At 38.5% G+C, this 19,844-nt stretch overlaps 1 protein-coding gene across 1 annotated transcript in view; it reads right to left on the minus strand.

Annotated features, from left to right (window-relative positions):
• PAPPA2 (pappalysin 2) overlaps nt 1-19,844 on the minus strand; it is a 267,023-nt gene that overhangs the window by 51,943 nt on the left and 195,236 nt on the right. Inside the window, 2 exon segments of the mRNA XM_038542421.1 lie at nt 1,143-1,278; nt 2,678-2,846. Coding sequence (XP_038398349.1) covers nt 1,143-1,278; nt 2,678-2,846 — 305 coding nt within the window.

Here is a 19,844-nt window from a genome sequence, read left to right on the forward strand (position 1 = left end):
AAATATGGTAGAGAGCCATCTCAGAAACTAGTGAACTTTCTTATTTACTCAAATTATACTCATTAGCATTGCACAATTAGAATGACATAAAATTATCCATGCTTGGGGTGTCTCAGTTAAGTGTCTGACTCTTGGTTTTGGCTCACATCATGATCTTGGGGTCAAGAGATCAAGTCTCCCAGTGGCCTGTGTATTCAGTGTGGAGTCTGCTTGAGATTCTCTGCCTCTCCCTCTTCTCATGTGTTCTCTCTCTCTCTCAAATAAATAAATAAAATCTTAAAAAAATAAATTTACTGGGGATCCCTGGGTGGCTCAGCAGTTCAGCGCCTGCCTTTGGCCCAGGGCAGGATCCTGGAGTCCCGGGATCGAGTCCTGCATCAGGCTCCTGTCATGGAGCCTGCTTCTCCCTCTGCCTGTGTCTCTGCCTCTCTCTCTCTCTTTCTCTCTCTCTCTATGTCTATCATGAATAAATAGATAAATAAAATCTTATAAATAAATAAATAAATAAATACATAAATAAATAAAATTTACTCAGAACTCAGGTTTTCCACAAGTAGCATCTCTTTTCTATGATGCTTAGATCCAGCCAGGGTAAAGTTCAATCAACATCACTATAAATCAGCTCTGACCACAGAGACCTTTAGTTGCAATTACTTGATTAAGAAGTTGCCTATAGGTTCTGGAGCCTGGTCTCCTCTAGAGAAAGAATGGCTGAAGAGCAACACAAGCAAATGCCATCTCAATTCGTCCCTTTCAGGAACTCTCTGCTCCAGGAAAAACTGCAGAAAGAATTGGAGAAGGGGCCCAGCACATGTATGGTGTATGGCTACATATTCCCATCTTCCCTCTTGGACTACAGCTCCACTCCTGCCACAATCTAATCCACTCTCTGTCTGCAGCAAAGTGGGTAACATGACCAGACACTCTGCAAATAGTTCAGCAGCCACACCAATGTTACACGTGCACGTGGAAGGGTAAAAAGAATGAGTTTGCCATAAATTTCATTTTTACTGAACCAGCTAGAAGTCAACTTGCATTTCCATCTATTCCTCAGGGAGAACAATGGATCAGACTCAAAATCCAGCCAGGCCTAATAAAAGGATTACTTGGGAGCCAAATTTAGCATCTCTTTCCAAACTTACCAATCCCGTATCCCTGTTCGCACTTGTACTCCACAGAATTTAGCTCCGAGGGGGGTGGTGGGCACTCCCCCTGCAGGTGCTCACACAAGGTGAACTCCTCAGTCCACAGTCCCTCCTTAGTGCAGAGGATGGGGCGCTACAATATCAAAAGCAAACATTTCCATTCTTATTTTGTTAAGTTCATTTAGAGCAGGGAAAAAGTGGTCTGATGAAACAGTGTGTTCCAACTTTTGGAACCTGGACTAAAAGATACTATTGAAATAATAAACCATTCATTACTGACCAAAAAATAAAAACAAAAAATAAGAAAAGTCAAGACAATGTTTTGCCATTTTGATGTGAAGAAATCATAAACAATTTTGTCATTAATGAAATTTATTAACAATGTATTTTTCTTTGGATATAAGGATTCAGTGAGTTGTTAACTGTAGCCCACATATTTGGAGATATTTTTGGAATTTTTTTCACAGATGGTGTTGTTTTGCATGGATTCATCCATACTATCACACAAATGCTGCTTGTAGCAAATGTCATATTTTTTCAAGAGGAGTGAGATCCAGGGAAACCAATTCATTATTTTTCCAAAGGTATTTTTGCCTTTCTGCTTGAATGGACACATCATAGTTGCCTTTGATCTCATCAAAGTTTTATTCCCTTTCTCTATATGTATACTGGTTTGTTTAACTTTTGGCTCCACACCCTCAATAATCACAAAGTATACTATATGCAGATCACAGAGAAAATAGCACTAACTCACAAAACCCAAGAAAGAAAGATTTTAGAATTGTAGATAACTCGCCCTTCATCCAGGGCCAACTCCTTGAGGCCTTAGACAATCAGTGTAAACGGATGTATTTGATTTCTCAGGAGTCTCATTTCACAGCATTTTCTTTGCACATCTGTCCAGCAGTGCTTACCTTGGAGTGTTGGACACTGAGATACACATGTGCCAGGAGAGCAGTCAAGGTCATTGATCTCTGCCTAGGAAGTCTGCTTAACTTCCTGTCTCATGTGTGTGTGTGACTTGAAAAGAGTCAAAACTAAAATTGACATAACCATGATAAGACTGTGGTTTTCATCTGAGACCTCTAAAGCCAAAATCCTAGTGAGAATGGCAGTCAAGCAGCACTTTCAGCTTTGCCTCTGCTGAGAAATTTGTGTTCCTGTTCAGGGATCTGTTCTATGGAAAAATATGATACCAGCTTTCATAGCCAGGTTAGGTTAGTGGCCATACATGGGAGGAAATCACATTGCCAAATCAAAATCCCAGAATTTTTTGGAATTTACCCAGGTACCCAACCCATCAGATTTTTCTTTTATCCAAGAGGAAGTTCTAAACTCAGGAAAAACTATTCCAAGAATGTAGTTATCTTCTGAATTTTCTATCAAATCATATTAACACTGCTGGTTAGAATCCCAACTTAGTAAGGCCCAGCCTGTTGGGATTCATTTAGATCATTTCTAGTCAACATTCTTGAATTGGTCATCAAGATTAGAACACAGTCTGATCCAAAACCAAGTTCAAGTCATCTTACCTTTCCACTTTCCTGGTTACAGTTGAGCGCACATTGGCTGTTGAGCTCAAAGCCATTGGTACATTCATACATGCCTTCAAAGACAGGAGAAGGGGGCTCGCACACCACTGGGACACAGCTGCCTTGCTCCCAGATTCCACCCTCCAGGCACTGTATCTTCAGGAAATTGCTGATGAGACATGAAACAAAATAGCCCATTAGACTCCCTCAAGGAGGTCATGGGAGAAGACTGGACTCTAAGTAATATGGGATAAGGAATAGCAAATAGGCAGTCACAATTGGGTCTTGTTAGCTAAAGGTCCTACCTCATCAGTCTAATTTCTAAGTCAGAGAATCAAAAAAGAGTCAAATGAATTTGCATATAAAACTCATGTTTATACTAATATATTGTAGCCTATTAAATGTACAATAGCATTATGTCTGAAAAAACAGTGAAAGCTTAATCATGTCTAGATTTTGATTTAAAGTGAGAGATATGTGACTCTTCCTTTTACTCACTTAGAGAATACTGTAGTGTTACTAATTGGCTTAATTCCAGTTTTGTTGTTTCTCAGGGAATGTAGAGGCCCAAGGAGAGGAAGAGAGATGGGCAAACAGCCCGTCAGTGAAGCAGTCAGAACACATACAAGGTTGCTGTCATATGGGTATGGTTCATGGTATCCTAAAATGATTATAATAGTATCCTAAAATGATTATAATAATAACATCAAAGATCACTGATCACAGATCATCATAACAAATACAATAATAATGAAAATGTCTGAGATAGTGCCAGAATTACCAAAACATGATGCAGAGACTTGAGGTGAGTAAATGCTGTTGGATAAAACAGTACCAAAAAACTTGCTCAGTGCTGGGTTGCCACAAACCTTTGATTTTTTTTTTTTTTTTTTTTTTTTTTTTTATTTATGATAGTCACAGAGAGAGAGAGAGAGGCAGAGACACAGGCAGAGGGAGAAGCGGGCTCCACGCACCGGGAGCCCGACGTGGGATTCGATCCCGGGTCTCCAGGATCGTGCCCCGGGCCAAAGGCAGGCGCCAAACCGCTGCGCCACCCAGGGATCCCTGCCACAAACCTTTGATTTGTAAAAACTGCAATATCTTCAAAGTACTATAAAGTGAAACACAATAAAACAAGGTATGCCTGTAATATTTGCTATGTAACTCTCAAGAGAGCTTGATAAATATCAGCACAAGGTCTAGATTGTTTACAGTTGGGTTTTGTTTAAGCCTTTCATCTTGGAGAAGTCTCACACCTAAGTGCACTGGGAAATGCCAGGTAGGATGAAGGAAAGAAAAAGTTATCCCACACTCAGGGGACCTCCCAGAAGTGATCTTGGGATCATCAGGGTTCATATGGTAATATAATTTATGAAGTTGCCAATATTTCTTAGTTCTCCAGACAGGGAAGAAGATGCAGCATATGGATTTTCTTTCAGAACAGAGACTCTAAGCCTGAATTTCAGAAGGGCAAGAACCTCACTAGAGATATTATGGCCATTTTGTTTGTTTACAAGTCCATCTTTTCTTGGAAAGCACTCATAGCTTCTGTCAGCCTCTCCAAGGCTGACTCCAAGTAGGCATGACTCAACACTGTCTTCAAAGAACTGCTCTTCCTCCTCGTGCACAAACACGGCCTCCAACCAGAGAAATTGCTTCGAGGCAGACAGCAGTCAATAGAATTAGGTCTTGATGCTGTGAATTCCATTCCATGCCCCTTCCGGCTCACTGTCAATTTGAAGGTGCTTCCCATGCTGCTGTTTTAATGCATCCACTTCTGATCCAGAGCAATCCTGGTTACAAGCTTGTGATTCTAAAACACAAATAATTTCTTGGCCATTGACTCAACCATATGGCAGCCTTAAATTATCATTTTCTGGGTTCATGATGCTCTTTTTAAATTTAAATATGATCACAACTTTTAGTGACTGTTGCACTATTATACAATGAGCTTCTCCAGTATTCTCATATCACACTAGTAAAATATTTATCACATTGTTTTATGAATGTGCACGTCTCTTTTCCAGTAAGATGGAAACTTTCTGAAGGCAAGCATTGTATCTTATTCTTGTTTTTAATTCCTCATATTAATTTCTAAATAATATCGGGCTTACATCAGGCATTGTTAAGTATCTTCCAAGTTGAATAATTTAACCAAAATTCACAGTGTGTTAGGCATATTGCAGAGCACATTATACATGGTGACAAACTGAATTATCAGCATACTTATGATGAAATTGTATTATTATTATTATTTCATAAAGAAACACACTCAGAAGTGTGAAATAATTTGCCCTAGATCCTAGCACAGAATTATTTGATTTCAAATAATTTAAATAAATTTTAATAGTTTAACATAATTTGAACAATCTCCACTTAGAAATAAGTGAAAGAGTGTTTGTTAGTTTTTATTGAGGTAAAATTGTTATGTAACATTAGTTTCAGATATGCAACATGATAATTTGATATTTCTATATACCACAAAGTGATCATCGTAAGTCTAGTTACCATCAATCAGCATGCGACGGACCTCCTTCACTCACTTCCTCTGCTCCCAACTCCCTTCCCCTCTGATAACCATCTATCTGTTCTTTGTGTCCATGAGTTTTCTTATATTTGTTCATTCATTTTGGGTTTCTTGATTCAATGGATAAGTAGAATATATGGTAATTATCTTTCCCTATCTGACTTATTTCACTTAGCTTACTACCCTTAAGATATCCATGTTGTCACAAATGGTAAGATTTCCTTCTTTTTAATGGCTGAGTAGTATTTCATCATGTATATACACTACATTTTCTTTTTTTTTTCACTACATTTTCTTTATCCATTCATCCTTTGATAGACACTTGATTGTTTCCATATCTCAGCTATTGTAAACAATGCTGCAATGAACACAGGAGTGCAATATATCCTTTCAAATTAGTGTTTTTATTTTTATTTTTTGGATAAACCCCCAGAAATAGAATTACTGGATCATACTATAGTTCTATTCTTGATTTTTTGAGGATCCTCCATACTGTTTTCCATAGTGGCTGCTCTAATTTACATTCACAACAACAGTATACAAGGGTTTCCTTTTCTCCACATCTTCTTCAACACATGTTATTTCGTATCTTTTTAATAACAGCCATTCTAACAGGTTTGAAAAGATATCTCCCTGTGGTTGTGATCTGCATTTCCCTGATAATTGGTGATTTTGAACATCTTAGCATGTGTCTGTTGGCCATCTGTAGGTCTTCTTTGGAAAAATGTCTATTTAGACCCTTTGCCAATTTTTTAATGGGGTTGTTTGTTTTTTTGCTATTGAGTTGTTCTAAGTTCTTTATATGTTTTGGATATTAACCCCTTATTGGTTATATGATTTGCAAACATTTTCTGCCATTCAGTAGGTTGCCTTTTCATTTTGTTGATGGTTTCCTTCACTGTGAAGAAGTTTTTAGTTTGATGTAGTCCACTTGTTCATTTTTGCTTTTGTTGTCTTTGATTTTGGAATCAAATCCAAAAATTCAATGACCAATGACCAGTGCTGAAGAGTTCACCTCCTATGTTTTCTTCTAGGAGTTTTATGGTTTCAGGTCTTACATTCATGGTCTTACATTCATTACATTTGATCATGTCTACCATTTTGTGTAGAGTGTAAAGCAATGATCTAGTTTCACTGTTTTACATGAGGCCAACCAGTTTTTTCCAACACCATTTATTGAAGAGATTGTCTTTTCCCCATTGAAAATTTTTGGCTCTTTTGTTGTAACTTATTGATCATATATGTATGGGTTTACTGCTGGCTCTGTATTTCATTTCATTGATCAATGTCTCTTTTTATAACAATATCATATTGTTTTGATTATTATAGCTTTGTAGCATAGTTTGAAATCAGGGAGTATGATACCTCTAGCTTTGTTTTTCCTTTTCAAGATTCCTTTGGCTATCAAAGGTCTTTTGTGACCCTATGCAAATATTAGAACTGTTTGTTCTAGTTCTGTGAAAACACCATTGGGATTTTAATAGGGAATGCAGTCAATTTAGAGATTGCTTTGGGTAGTATGGGTAGTTTAACAATATTCATTCTTCTAATCTAGAAGTATGGAGTATCTTTCCATTTATTTTTGTCTTCTTCAATTTCTTTCATCAATGTCTTTGAGTTTTCAGTATGCAGGTATTTTATCTCCTTGGTTAAATTTATTCCCAGGAATTTTATTCCTTTTGATGCAATTGTACATGGGGTTGTTTTCTTAATTTCTGTAGTAGTTTGTTAAGAGTATATAGAAACAATTTTACTGAATTCACTTAGTAATTCTTCACTAAACTAATCCATACAACTTGACTGAATTCATTTATTAGTTCTAATGATTTTTTTGTATGTAGAATCTTTGGCATTTTCTCCATATAGTATCATATAATCTGCAGATTGTGACAGTGTTGCTTTCTTTCCAGTTTGGAGGGTTTTTATTTCTTCTTCTTGACTAATTGCTATGGCTAGGACTTCCAATACTATGTTGAATAAAAAAAGCAGCAAGAGTGAGCATCTTTGTCTTGTTCTTAATATTAGAAGAAAAGCTTTCAACTTCTATTTAGTATAATGTTAAATAGTTATTGATATTTATACCTTTATTATCAAGAATATTGTAGGGTAGAAATCTGATTTTATGACTGATTTTATGACTGGAATACATCATTTCACTGAATCCTCCAAATGGCAGTTAAGTTAAGTATATTATTATCCACATAGAGAAGGGACCTGAGCCTGAGAGAGATTTCAAGCTAGCTCAAAGATCTACAGTAAAAGGTATATTAGGACCTGGACCGAGGTGAGTTGCTGCCAAAGCCTGTGGTCCTTCCACTGTGTCAGGTTTAACTGCTCCTTTTATGCTCTACAGCCCACTTTGAATATTAATAGCATCTCTATCCTATTCAAAATATTGGAGGCCCTTTACCATGATGCCACATTTATAAGGGTGGCAAAATAAGACCATTCATTTTAAACTTCTGTATTGACTAATAAATTACATATGGAATATTACACAAATCTTAGTATACAGCTCAAGGAATTTTTACATGTGAATACACCTGGGTAATCATTCAGATCAAGATACAGAGCATTTCCAGTGCCCAGTATCCCAAATTCCCCTGGTGTTCCTTATAGTTAAACCTTCCCACACCCTGGCAATCCACACTATTCTGACTTTCATCAACATAGATTAGGTTTGCCTGTTCTTGAACTTTACATAAATGAAATCACATACTATGTAATATTGTGTATATGGCTTCTTTCCCTAAAGGAAGATTCCACCCAAAAATGTCTTCCCAAATCTATTTCAATGAAAGATTTGTAGTTCTTTTGATGATAACGAAACTCCTTTTTGTCCTTCTTATAGACTGGATATTCTACTCTTCTTTTACACTACAGAGTTTATATTCTCCCAGGGACTCTCTTCTTTCTACAACCTCCCACAGATGAAATCCTTTCCCTACCTCTGCTGAATTGACATCCTCCAGCTGGAGAGAGCAGGCAATACCACTGACACCAGGGGAGAGTCAAGGCTGTAAAACTTTGCATGTCAGCATGGTTATAAAGGAAAACCCTTTCTTGGCCAAGACGATAATATTTTGACTTCATGTGGTATTTTTCTCTGAATTGGTTGGAACTCTTCAACATGGAAATAGTCCTCCCTTTTCTTGCCCAGTGTGAAGAGCCATTCAAGAATGCAGATTTCATATCTTTCCTTGCCAGTTTAATAATCCCAGTGGTGAAGGTAGATAGATCAAACTTGCATGGGGAAGAGTGAGTAGGTCATTGCAGGTGGTAGCTGAACAACATGACAGGCCCTGTGATGCAAACCACCAGTAATATCAGTAAAATATATAGAGAGGGAATACTTGAAGGTAGAAAGAAAAGCAGCACAGTTCCCACCAGGACCCCCTGAACTCCACCAGAAGCCACTACAGGCAGGAGTGAGAGGAGTTTGGGAGAGAGATCTGATTCCCTAGGAAATGGCATTTCCTTTCTATAGGGGTCCCCATGCCCCCTCAACCTCATGGATTCTCCTTCCCAGGTTCTTCTCCCTTGTATGAGGAGTGCCTCCTCTGGCCTTCTCTCCATACACTTCTCACAAATTCTGCATGGCACTCTATGAGATGACCCAGTTCAGGTTCTGCCTTCAGATTTCTCACACTGCGTTTGATTGGTCAGTTTCCTCAAAGCCCAGTAGCAAGCCCTGTCTCAATGGCTCCACGTCAATGCCTGTCAATCCCTGTTTTGGGCACTAACCTTGAGATCCCATGGTATGGAGCCTAGCACTTGAGTGCCACAAGCTGGTTCTGGCTGTAGGAGACTGTGATTGTAGCAAGAATTCAGTGTCCTGGATTCCTCCTAGATCCAGGAAACTTAGTTTCCACAAAGGACCCTTGAAGGAGACTAAAGCCTATAGCAATGGCAAGACTTTGATCTCTAGTGGTGCCATAGCTCCCTTTTCTGAGTTTAGTGTTGAGGAGTGACCTCTGAGCCTTTTAAAATCATAAATGAAAAAAACTGGTTTATTCACAGTGGTTCAACTCCTTCCCATAAAGTGCTATGAATCAAGAGTCACTTGAAATCATGAAGCAAGTAGTTTGCATTTTAAGGAATGATAGCATTGGATGTTAGATCAATGCACACAGGCAGACCCTCACCAGGACAGGGATTCTAAATTTCGATAGTCTAGTCCAAATGTCCTTCACATGAAACATTCTACCCACTGACTATTAGCTGTCTATATTTTCTTCATTCCAGTGGAATAAATGAGGCTAAACTATGACATTAGGAACCATGAAGTGATTTGCCTAATGCCACACTGCAAGCAATTCACCGGCAAAAGAAAAAACAGACTCCAGGGTTTTCAAATCATAATATAACACCCCAATCCTCAGACCAATGGTTTCCAAATGACATCTGTAGACCAATCATTTAGGAGACATTTAAAAACCTAGATTTACAGGCTTACTAAATCAAGTATCCTGGGATTGTCCTAGCATTCTATATTTTTTAACTGGCTAGCAGTTTTTATATGTAGCCAGGTTGGCAAAACACTAAAATTATGTTTATTTTCCTATTGCAAAAATTAACCTTAAGTGTAGAAATCAGAGAGCAAAATCACCTACCTAACAACCCTGGTTAAAAAGACTGGATGCTTAGCAAAGACCAAACAGTTACAGCCAGACAACTTACTCTGTAAATGGTATCATGAGCAGTTGGGGCTAGGGGTAGGTCTGTATTTATTTTCCTTCTAACTACTCCAGACAAATCACCACAATTTCCAAGTTAGAAGATGCTTTTTCCAATTTCCAGAACTTGTGGTATCCACCTAGTGCTGAAAATCCAGCTGTGCTCTTTCTGCTTTTTACACCATTGCCAGAAAGAAAGATCTTGTAATCAAAACTTGGCTGAAAGTTTGACTGATGTTGCTTGAGGCACACATGAGTCTACCCTACCCCATTCTTCTATCACCACTGCAGGGTTTTCAAGAGTAATATTTATTTTTCACTGGAGAAAATAAAAATATGATTGTTGAGTCCAAGAGAATGATCATGTCTTTACTGATCAAGGGCATCTAGCGTCTCCAATGGGTAGTCCCTCGTGAATAATAACAACAGAAAAACAATCAAATATTGAGCACTTACGTGCTAGGGATTGTGTGAAAGAATATATATCTATATCATTTTATCCTTAAACCCCCCTGTGTGATAAGGACTATTAGTTATGTGAGTTCTTGATGGCCTTATCTTTGTACATGTTCCTCCTCAACCACCCCTATACTATCATCCATCCTGTTGCCCAAGTTTGAAACTTAAAAGACATCTTTGATTCTACTTTTTCTCTCAATCTTACTTTTTTCCCAACTCCCCATCTGATCTTATTCAATCCATCAGCAAGTCCTCTCAGTTTTTCCTCCCAAATATCTCTGGAATCTGTCCCCATACCTCTTGCATCTCCACTGTCTTGAGTGCTAGCCCATGTTCTACCTCTTACCTCCTAACCCCGGACACCACACTTCTCTGGATCCCTTCCTATCCAGTTGGCAAACACCAGCCAGAGAGATGTTTTATAAATACATTACATCATGCTTTTTTTTTTTTTTTTTTGCTTAGGATATTTCAATTGCCTCCACTTGCATGGAAAAAAATTCCAAATTTTCTCACTTCTTAATCACAATGTCCTGCACAATCTCATCCCATTTTCTCTGACCTCATCCTATGTTCCATTCACCTTCTTTGTTTTTTTATGTTTTAAAAGATTTTATTTATTTATTCATGAGAGATGCAGAGAGAGAGGCAGAGACATAGGCAGAGGGAGAAGCAGGCCCCATGCAAGGATCCCAACGTGGGACTCAATCCCGGCACTCTGGGATCACACCCTGAGCTGAAGACAGATGCTCAACCACTAAGCCACCCAGATGTGCCTCCATTCACCTTCTTTAATATACTTTGTCCACATTTGACTTAGAATCCCAAGTACTACCAAGTTGTTTCCTGCCAAAGGACTTTGGTACTATTCTCTCTGCTTGTGTTTTTCTTTTTGCTCTTCTGATGGGCTCTTCTTCCTATCTAAAAATAATTTTTGTCACCCCAGAGCAACCTTATTTTACACCTTTATTGTTTTTGGCTTATAATCAAAGCAACTGTCTATCTTTCAAGGAATATATACTCTAATTATTTTGTTTTGGGGGCTTTAGTAATTTATTTCCTGTCTCCCCCACTGGAATATAAGCTTGGTGAGAGCAATATTTTATTTACTATATCTTCTGTCTCCAGCACAATGTCTGATACATAATAGGCACCAATAGACATTGGTTCAATGAATGCATAAATGTTTATGTTTTAGATGAGGTAAGTAAGGTTTAGAAAAGTAAGATAACTTACCTGAAATTACCTAACTAGTTAATGGAAGAGAAGGGATCAGTACCATGATCCATATAATGTCAATGCCTAAATCATAATATGGAAGCACCATTATTCCTAGAAACGGAACTGCATATAAAATATCTCCCTTTATCTAGTACATTTGTACTGAATGTCACAAAATCCTACCGCAAAGAACATCCCTAAAAAGAAAGTGTAAAAGCAGGGAGTAACTGCATCATTTCCATAACACAGATTAGGAATCTGAAGCATTAATTGGATAAGTGGTTTTTTTGTGGCACATGGTCAGCTTCTGAATTGAAATTAGAAGCGTTTTTATTCAGAATACAGTTTAGCCCCTTACCACTTACAGTGTGGTCCCAGAACAGCAGCATTAGAATTATCTGGGAGTTTGTTAGCAAGGTAGAATTTGGGGCTCCACCAGAGAATGACTCAATCAGAATCCATATTTTAATAAGATCCCCAAGTGATTCCTGTGCACAGTCAAGTTTGAGAAGTACTACTCTAGACTATGTTAAAAGACACAGTCCCCGCAGGGAGCCTGCTTCTCCCTCTGCCTATGTCTCTACCTCTCTCTCTGCATCTCTCATGAATAAATAAATAAAATCTTTAAAGAGAGAGAGAGAGAGAGGGAGAGAGAGAGAGAGAGAGAGAGGAGAGAGAGAGACAGTCCTCTACCCTATACCAGAGAGCACCATCAGCACTTCCAATCTCCATCCTCTCAGACGACTGCAGACTTGGTTTCTCAAGCCAATATCCTAAATGAAGGGCAGGAAGACTCAGTCCTGGCCAGCCCAAAGGCCATCAGGGATTCCACCCTCTGTACAGCAGGCCCTCTGATACCTAGTACCAGTCCACTCTACTGAACAAGAAAGAGTTTCAGCAGGACCATCCCTCGAGACACACTGGCTTTGGCTTTTCATTCTTCCCTGACTCTAAAAAAAATGCCCCCTACAAAGCTCTTCTTCCATGTGAAATAGAGCCTCTCTGTCAGAATAAGCAGTGTGCTAAGTCCTAAGAGTACGTAGATAGTGCTACTTCTAAGTTCCACCCCTCACTTCTATCTTTGAACTTTCTGCTACTAGTCATAGGTCTCCAAACTGGCAGATGCAATAATGCCCCGCCCCAGGTCTGAACACCTAATTCAAGTCTGGGGCCCCTTCTCCACTGTTCACTGCCCCCACCTTAGTTGTCCAACCCTCAGCCTCTCTCATTTTAAGTTCATACCTCCCGCTTAATCTCTTTTGCATTAGCCTCTTGGCCCTTCACATAATCCTCCATAAAGCTAACAGGGTTATCTTCTTACAAAATCTGCTCAGGTTAAACCCAAACATATATGACACAATTAACATCACTGCAGAATTCTAATATTCATTCCTCTCAGTCTGTATTCGAGGACCTGGTGATTACACTGAAGTGAACTGGTTCCAAAACAAAAAAATATTAAATAGGAATCTCTTGCCTTCACCACCTTTCATTCTTCAGTTATCTGTTCATTCATACAAGCAGTCAACAAATATTCATGAGCTTCTAGTATGGGCACATGCATTACATTAGGTTCCACAGTTGTAGAAACAAATATTAATACCATAATACAACTGACCTCTGGGAGTCCAAAGAGGGAGCCTCAGCACTGCCTGAGGACATGAAGGATATCAGGAAAGAAACACTCTGAGATGGGTTCATTAGGTAGAGAAGGAGGAGAAGGGAATACTTGCCAGGAGATCGATGCATCCAAGAATGCAGAGGCGTAAAAGGTAGAGTCTATTTGAAATCTCAGCCAAAAGTATAAATGGGAAAAGTATGCATATCTGTGCCCATCCTAATTTTTGAAGTATGTTCAGCTTTATCTTGTTCTATCTTGTGGTGAGGAAAAGGCAGGGCAAGAGAAGAGCCTGTGGGAAGGCAGGTGGGACAAAATTCTGGCAGAAAAGGGCCACAAATTGTATGAATTCAATTTCAGAGGGCAAGTTCTCTCATTTAAGAAATCCTTTGTCTATCCTCACAACGCTTTCAGCGTGTGAATTCCTCCAGGTATTATTATATCTCTGTTCCCGGTCAGTACAACTCACAGACAGGTCTGATAGAAAGTGCTCACAGTATAAACACATATCCAAACCCTCACCTTGGAATTAACTATTCAATCACTGCATGTCATTGTCCCTCTTTCAGAAAGCAAAGCTCTTTACATGGCCCCTTGTCCAGAAGTCGGAGCAATGATAAAACCTGAACCCGCTAAGGAGTTATTAGAATTTCTAGAAGGTTGCGACGTACCTAAGGACTTTGGACTTTACAAAGGGGAATCCCATGTTTGCAGTGCTCCTGATAGCTCAGCTTTCTGATGTGGGCTAGAATGAAAAGGCTGGTTAACATTCTCCTTGAAATTTTCCTGGACTAAAGACAGAGTCAGAGGTCTCAGTAGCCTTCAGCAAGCTTTTAGTGGCTGCATCGGGTGATTCTCATCAGGATTACAGCATGACTGAGTAGTGAAGAGCAGATGATTTGGAATCAGGAGACTAACACTTGAACTCCGGATGTGGCTCTAAATAAATCTCGGGCTTTTAAAATTACTTAGCTTTCTTGCCTCAGCTTTCCTATCTGAAAATTGGGGTTTATAATAGCTTCCTTACAGGCTTATTAGAAGATTATAAAATTTAGTGTATATACAACATGTAGTACAATGAATGGCACATACAATTCCCAAAGAGCAGCAGAAATTATTAGCTCTGATACTCAAAAGAGCTACTCAGCCATACTCTCTGTCCCTCCTTCTCTTATCTTTCACCCTGTGTGTGTGATGTTCTGTGGTAACATTCTACTCAGCCTTCCAAACCTTCTCAGTTCTTCAGATATTTGTGCCATCCAGACACCTTCAGGAGGTAGTTTGTAAATCAGTTGGGCCAGACCTGACTCCATCATAGACAGCAAAAGCAAGGTCAAAATCAAAATGTTCACCCACTAGGACCAAAAAAGGGATTAGCAGGAGAGGATGGGGTAGGAGAAAAAAAAGGCAAAGAAAGGGCATCAGAGAGACAAAGTATGGATTGAAGAAAGCCCTGTTGGTGTGTGTGTGTGTGTGTGTGTGTGTGTGTGTGTGTGTGAAATCCAGTGCTTACTCATATAAGATTTTAAAAATTATTCTTCCTAATTAATAGAGAAATCAGCAGTCAATATAATATCAAAAGAGGAAGGATAGCTTTACAATCAGATGCTCCCTTGCTTGAGATTGAAGGTCACAGGGAAATTTACGAGTTCAACAAATGCTGTGTTTGAAGTAAAGGCCTGCATGCCAATCGCTGGAGCCCTGGGAAGCCTACGGCAGGGAGCTGGCCTGCACCCAGGTGTGCATATGAGTGGCCAAGGCTTGGAGAAGAGGTTTAGTCACTTTGATGCCAAAAGAGGCTGTAATCAATTAGCCTAAAGCTCACATTATCCTACAATGGCAAGAGAATTGAGGATTCCAAGAATAAACTTTGAATGTATTTACTATAAACAATAATTATAAAGCCAGACAATGTCTTAATGGAAAGAAAACAAATTTCTATTTTTCACAGATGCATGAGTGTACACAGAGATTATAGTGTGTCCCTTCATTGGCAAATCATAGATAGCACATGTGTCTCTGTCTATATATATAGGTTTAACATCTGTTCATATATGCACAATGTTAGGACAGAATTTAAAAATTATGTAGATTGTTTTACTGACTTTTTAGAAATCACAAATCCAGAATATTTAAGAAGTTTAGCATTTGTCTTAACTACACATTTCCATTTCACTAGCCAAGTCTTTCTTTCCCTTCCTATGGTATGATAAAATCAGTTGAACCTCAGAGTTTCAAGCTATAGTTCAAAAATATCAAGAGTCTAAAAAACCAGGTAACATCTCCAGGACATGCCCTTCCTTTCTGTTCCCGCACCAGTCTGACCTCATTTGTTTGTCCCAATTGTTGAAGTATGTTCAGTTCTATCTTGCTATTTCATTTCCATTTCTTTCTCCTTATATCCCTCTTTTCCCTTTTCATGGTCTACTGGAAGCCACTGTAGTATTTGGATACTGAGTTGAAGCATCTGGAGAGGGTTCTGCTTGGGGTAGGGAACTGCATATATATTTTTTTAATTTAATGAACTTTCTGTTTTGGTGTGTGTGTGTGTGTGTGTGTGTGTGTGTGTGTGTTATAGGCAAAGGAAGTGCACTCCCCTACTGGACCCGGTAATGAACACCTGTACCTCCTACCTGAAATGCCAGCTTCAGTCATCCTATTCCTATGCAGTTTTTCAGCAGATAGGCACCAACCATGGATGGGAGACAACAGCCATGGATAAAAATGTAGGTGAGTGTATTCCTTGTTAAAGAAGAAGTTTACACACCAAAAGCAACAGCCATTTTGCAAGGGGCATTAACCTGATGATGACGACGATGATGATGATGATGATAAAATACCAGCTACTGCCAACCTACAGTTTTATATGACTAAGAACTGTGCTCACTTCTTTACATCTATTATCTAATTTACTCCTTTTAAGAAGCTATAAGTATTTCTATTTCCTAATATCCATTTTGTAAATGAAAACAGTGATGTTCAGTATAGATCAGTAACTTGCCCAAGGTCTAAGAGCTAATAAGTGACAGAGATTCAAAGTCAGATCTCACTAATCCCAGGGCCTATGTATTAAGCTAAGAGAAAAATCTTGGATGAAGGAATACTTTCCTAGCATTCTGATTAAATTTTCTTCTCTAGGGAAATTTCAGAGAAGTACTTAATCTTCAGACTCAATTCTAGAGATCTTAAAAATGGACCCATCTACTGGCTTCAAGGAATACCTAGATCTATTCCTCTTGGGTGTGGATGGAGAACAATTCACCAAAACCTATTGAAAAGAAGAGAATAAAAACCTGGACTGTTTACTCAGACCAGAAGTTCCCCAAGTATTACCATAAGTACTGCCGACTAAGATTGTGCCCTGTGCAGTATTATATCACTGTTTCTCTGGCTTTTCCTTGTGGCAATAAATTGTTATGTATCACTTCTCTCAATAGTATTATGCCAAAGTGCTAACTCTTCTCATTGATTCTACTGAGATGGAAAATAAAATATAGACTCTTAGAGCTGGAAGTTTCTCAAGATTTCCCCTTATTTTACAAATGTGGGGGCGGGGGGGGAAGGCCCAGAGAGATGTAGTGATTTACTCAATATTGAAAGTCTTGTTAGCCAAGAGCATGGGCTTTGGAGTCAGAATGGTTTAACAGCATATATCCCCTGAGTGATTGTGGGAAGGCTACTAATGATACTCTGAGTCTCAGTTTCCTCATCTGTCTAATAATATATTGAAGTATATTATTATTACAGTATATCAAGTTATGCATTACTATATCATAGCATACCATATTATACTATCATCTTATTATATCATGCATTCAATAGAACAGATCCAAGGCCTTATGCTTTTTAACTCTCTGTCATACCAAATGATCTTTCTGCATGTAGAGATGGGTCAAGTCCACATGTATAGTCCACAGCCATCTCAAGCCTTCCTCTCAAGTCAGAAGAGACAAAATCCATTAAAGAGGTTTACCAACCAAACATTTGTTAAACGCTAAATAGTCTTAATGTGAGGTCTATTTTTTACCATCTTTACCTACATTTGTGTTTATAGAAATTAAATAGATATGTATTCTTTGGAAAAATTGATACCACAATGACTCTCAGAAAGTACGGCTGTTTATAATCTAAGAAAGATCTGACTACTACAGCACCCTTCACATGGCATCTTGGCGCATGACTTATAGAGGGAGAGGGTGTCTAAGTAAACTTAGAAGGTTGGAATAATTTATAAGTTAAATTAATTATGGGCCCTAATGAGGTTAGCCTAACCTTCGCACATAAAGATAACACCTAATGAGAAAAAGGTAATCGTGGGAGTGAAAGATAAGGGGAGAACATAATATGGTCTTTTTGATAAATATAAGCCAAACACACTTATTTTAGCTTTGTGGGACATCAAGTTAATAAAACAAGAGAGGAGTGATAAACAATGATGTGTATGTGGAAGTAAATTGTGGGGGAGGAAAAGAAAATAGCTTAAAGGAGCCTGTGTACATGTTGTAAAATATCAATAAGAAAGGACTCATGATACTACGTAAACTTTACAATTTCTTTGGAGTTACAATTGTTTGTAATTTTTTTGATTAACTCCAAATATAAATAAGCCTCAAAGAGACATGTAAAAATCTGGCGTGCAAAAGTGCTGTTATACTAATTTTGAAAAAAGAAAACATTACTCTGGATATTTTTTAGACAAGTCAAAATCCCATGACTGATACTGTTCTTACAGAAACAAAGGTTTCCCTAAACTTGTGCTTCTTGATTTTGGCTGTATATTGGAACAACTTGGGAAGCTTGGCAAAACGCTAATGCCTGGATGCCACTTGCACATTCTCATGTAATTGGTTTAGGGTATGAGCTGAACATTAAGATGTTTTAAATCTCCCCAAATGATACTAATGTGCACCAGGTATGAGAACTTGTTGTTCTGGTGAGCTTGTTGAGAGGTCTAATCCTTTTGTGGTACTATTAACTTGTACAGAGTTGTGCTAATCAAGCTTACATATGTGTTGAATAGATAAAAGTAAACAGTCTTTGGAGAAGATGATTCCTTCCATGTTACCGAGACAATTGCTAGAAGAAAAACATACACATATATTCTTGGAGTTCTTCCATTCTAAAGCCCTTAAAACAGAGATCTCCACTCCCTCATAAGAAACCGCTCCCTTTCCTTCACCATTTATTAGTATCAAATTCAAATCAAATTCCTATTAAGGCCTTTCTAATAAATGTATTTTCATTCATTCATAAAGTATTTATTGAGTACCTACCAATAAATGTAGTAGCCATTGGGCACACAAAGCTAAACAAATATTCATGGTCTGTTAGAGAATATAGACAAATAACCAGACCATTTCTACTCAGTGAGTTAAATGATGTTATCAGGGAAGTTCTGTGTGCAGTGTAATCCTGGGAAGGACAGTTCTTAAAGACTGGAGAGATTTGGTAGTCTTCCTAGATAAAACCGTATCTATGCTAAAAATAGGAGAGTAAGAATCAAGCTAAGGCAAAGGTCACTGCTGGGGAGAGCTCTGACCCAGAGGTATGTTAACCTTGGCTTAGATAAAGAAGTAGAATAAATCCAATGGTATATGAGAGCCTAGAGAAGAAGGGAGAAAATCAGGGAGTGAAAAAGAACAGTTGGAAGGAAGTGGTCTCCCAGGGAAGAAAGTAAGCAATGAACCTGTAGAAGTACGCAAATCCAGCTAGATTGTAGAAGACGTTAAAACTATTTTAAGCTTTTTTTGTTTTTACTTTCCTAGTGAAATGGCTGCCACTCAATTTTATGTAGGGGAAAACTATAATTGGAATTCTGTTTTTTGAAGATCATTTTTGCTGAAAGTAGTGAATGTATTAAAGGGAGAAAGACTAGTCAGAAAGACCAGGTCAGAAGTGAAAAAGGATAGTGGCCTGCTATAGAGAAGTGGAGAAATGGACATATCTGAAACTCAGTAAGATGATACTTGACGAAAGTTGATGACTGGTTTGAATGGGGGTGAAGGAGACTGAAGTTTTGTGCAGGTTCTTGGCCTGACCAACCACATGAAACACAGAAGGATGTTAAGATTTGAAAGAGATCGGGGCACCTGGGTGGCTCAGTTGGTTAAGCATCTGCCTTTGGCTCAAGTCATGGTCTCGGGGTCCTGGGATTGAGCCCCACATTGGGCTCTCTGCTCAACAAGGAGTCTACTTCTCCCTCTCCCTCTGTATTCTCTCTCACTCTCTCTCAAATAGATAAATAAAATATTTTTAAAAATACTTGAAAGGGATTATAATAGGCTCTGTTTTATATAGTAAGAGTTTAAAATGCAGATGGGATATCCCAGTGGCTATATCCATAGGCAGTTGTTCTAATGGTCCTTATTAGAAGAGACTAGAGTAGAAGGTACTGATTTAGGAAGCATCAGCATGTGGATGATGGTTGAGGCTACAGGGTAAATAAGCTTTATCCCAGACAAGTGTGCAGAACAAGAGAAAAAAGTGAACTCCAGAGAAACATCTACATTGAAGAAATGGGCAGAGGGGGTAAAGCTAGAAAACAAAATTGAGAAGAGATAGAGAAGGAGGAAAATCAGGGAGTGAAAAAAGAATAGAATAAAGGAAGAAGTTTCAAGCAGACTGCAGCCAATTATGCTGTAATAAAGAGTCTAACTCCATTTTTAA

The sequence above is a fragment of the Canis lupus genome, chromosome 7 (assembly GCF_011100685.1).
Source record: "Canis lupus familiaris isolate Mischka breed German Shepherd chromosome 7, alternate assembly UU_Cfam_GSD_1.0, whole genome shotgun sequence".
NCBI classification, from domain to species: domain Eukaryota; kingdom Metazoa; phylum Chordata; class Mammalia; order Carnivora; family Canidae; genus Canis; species Canis lupus.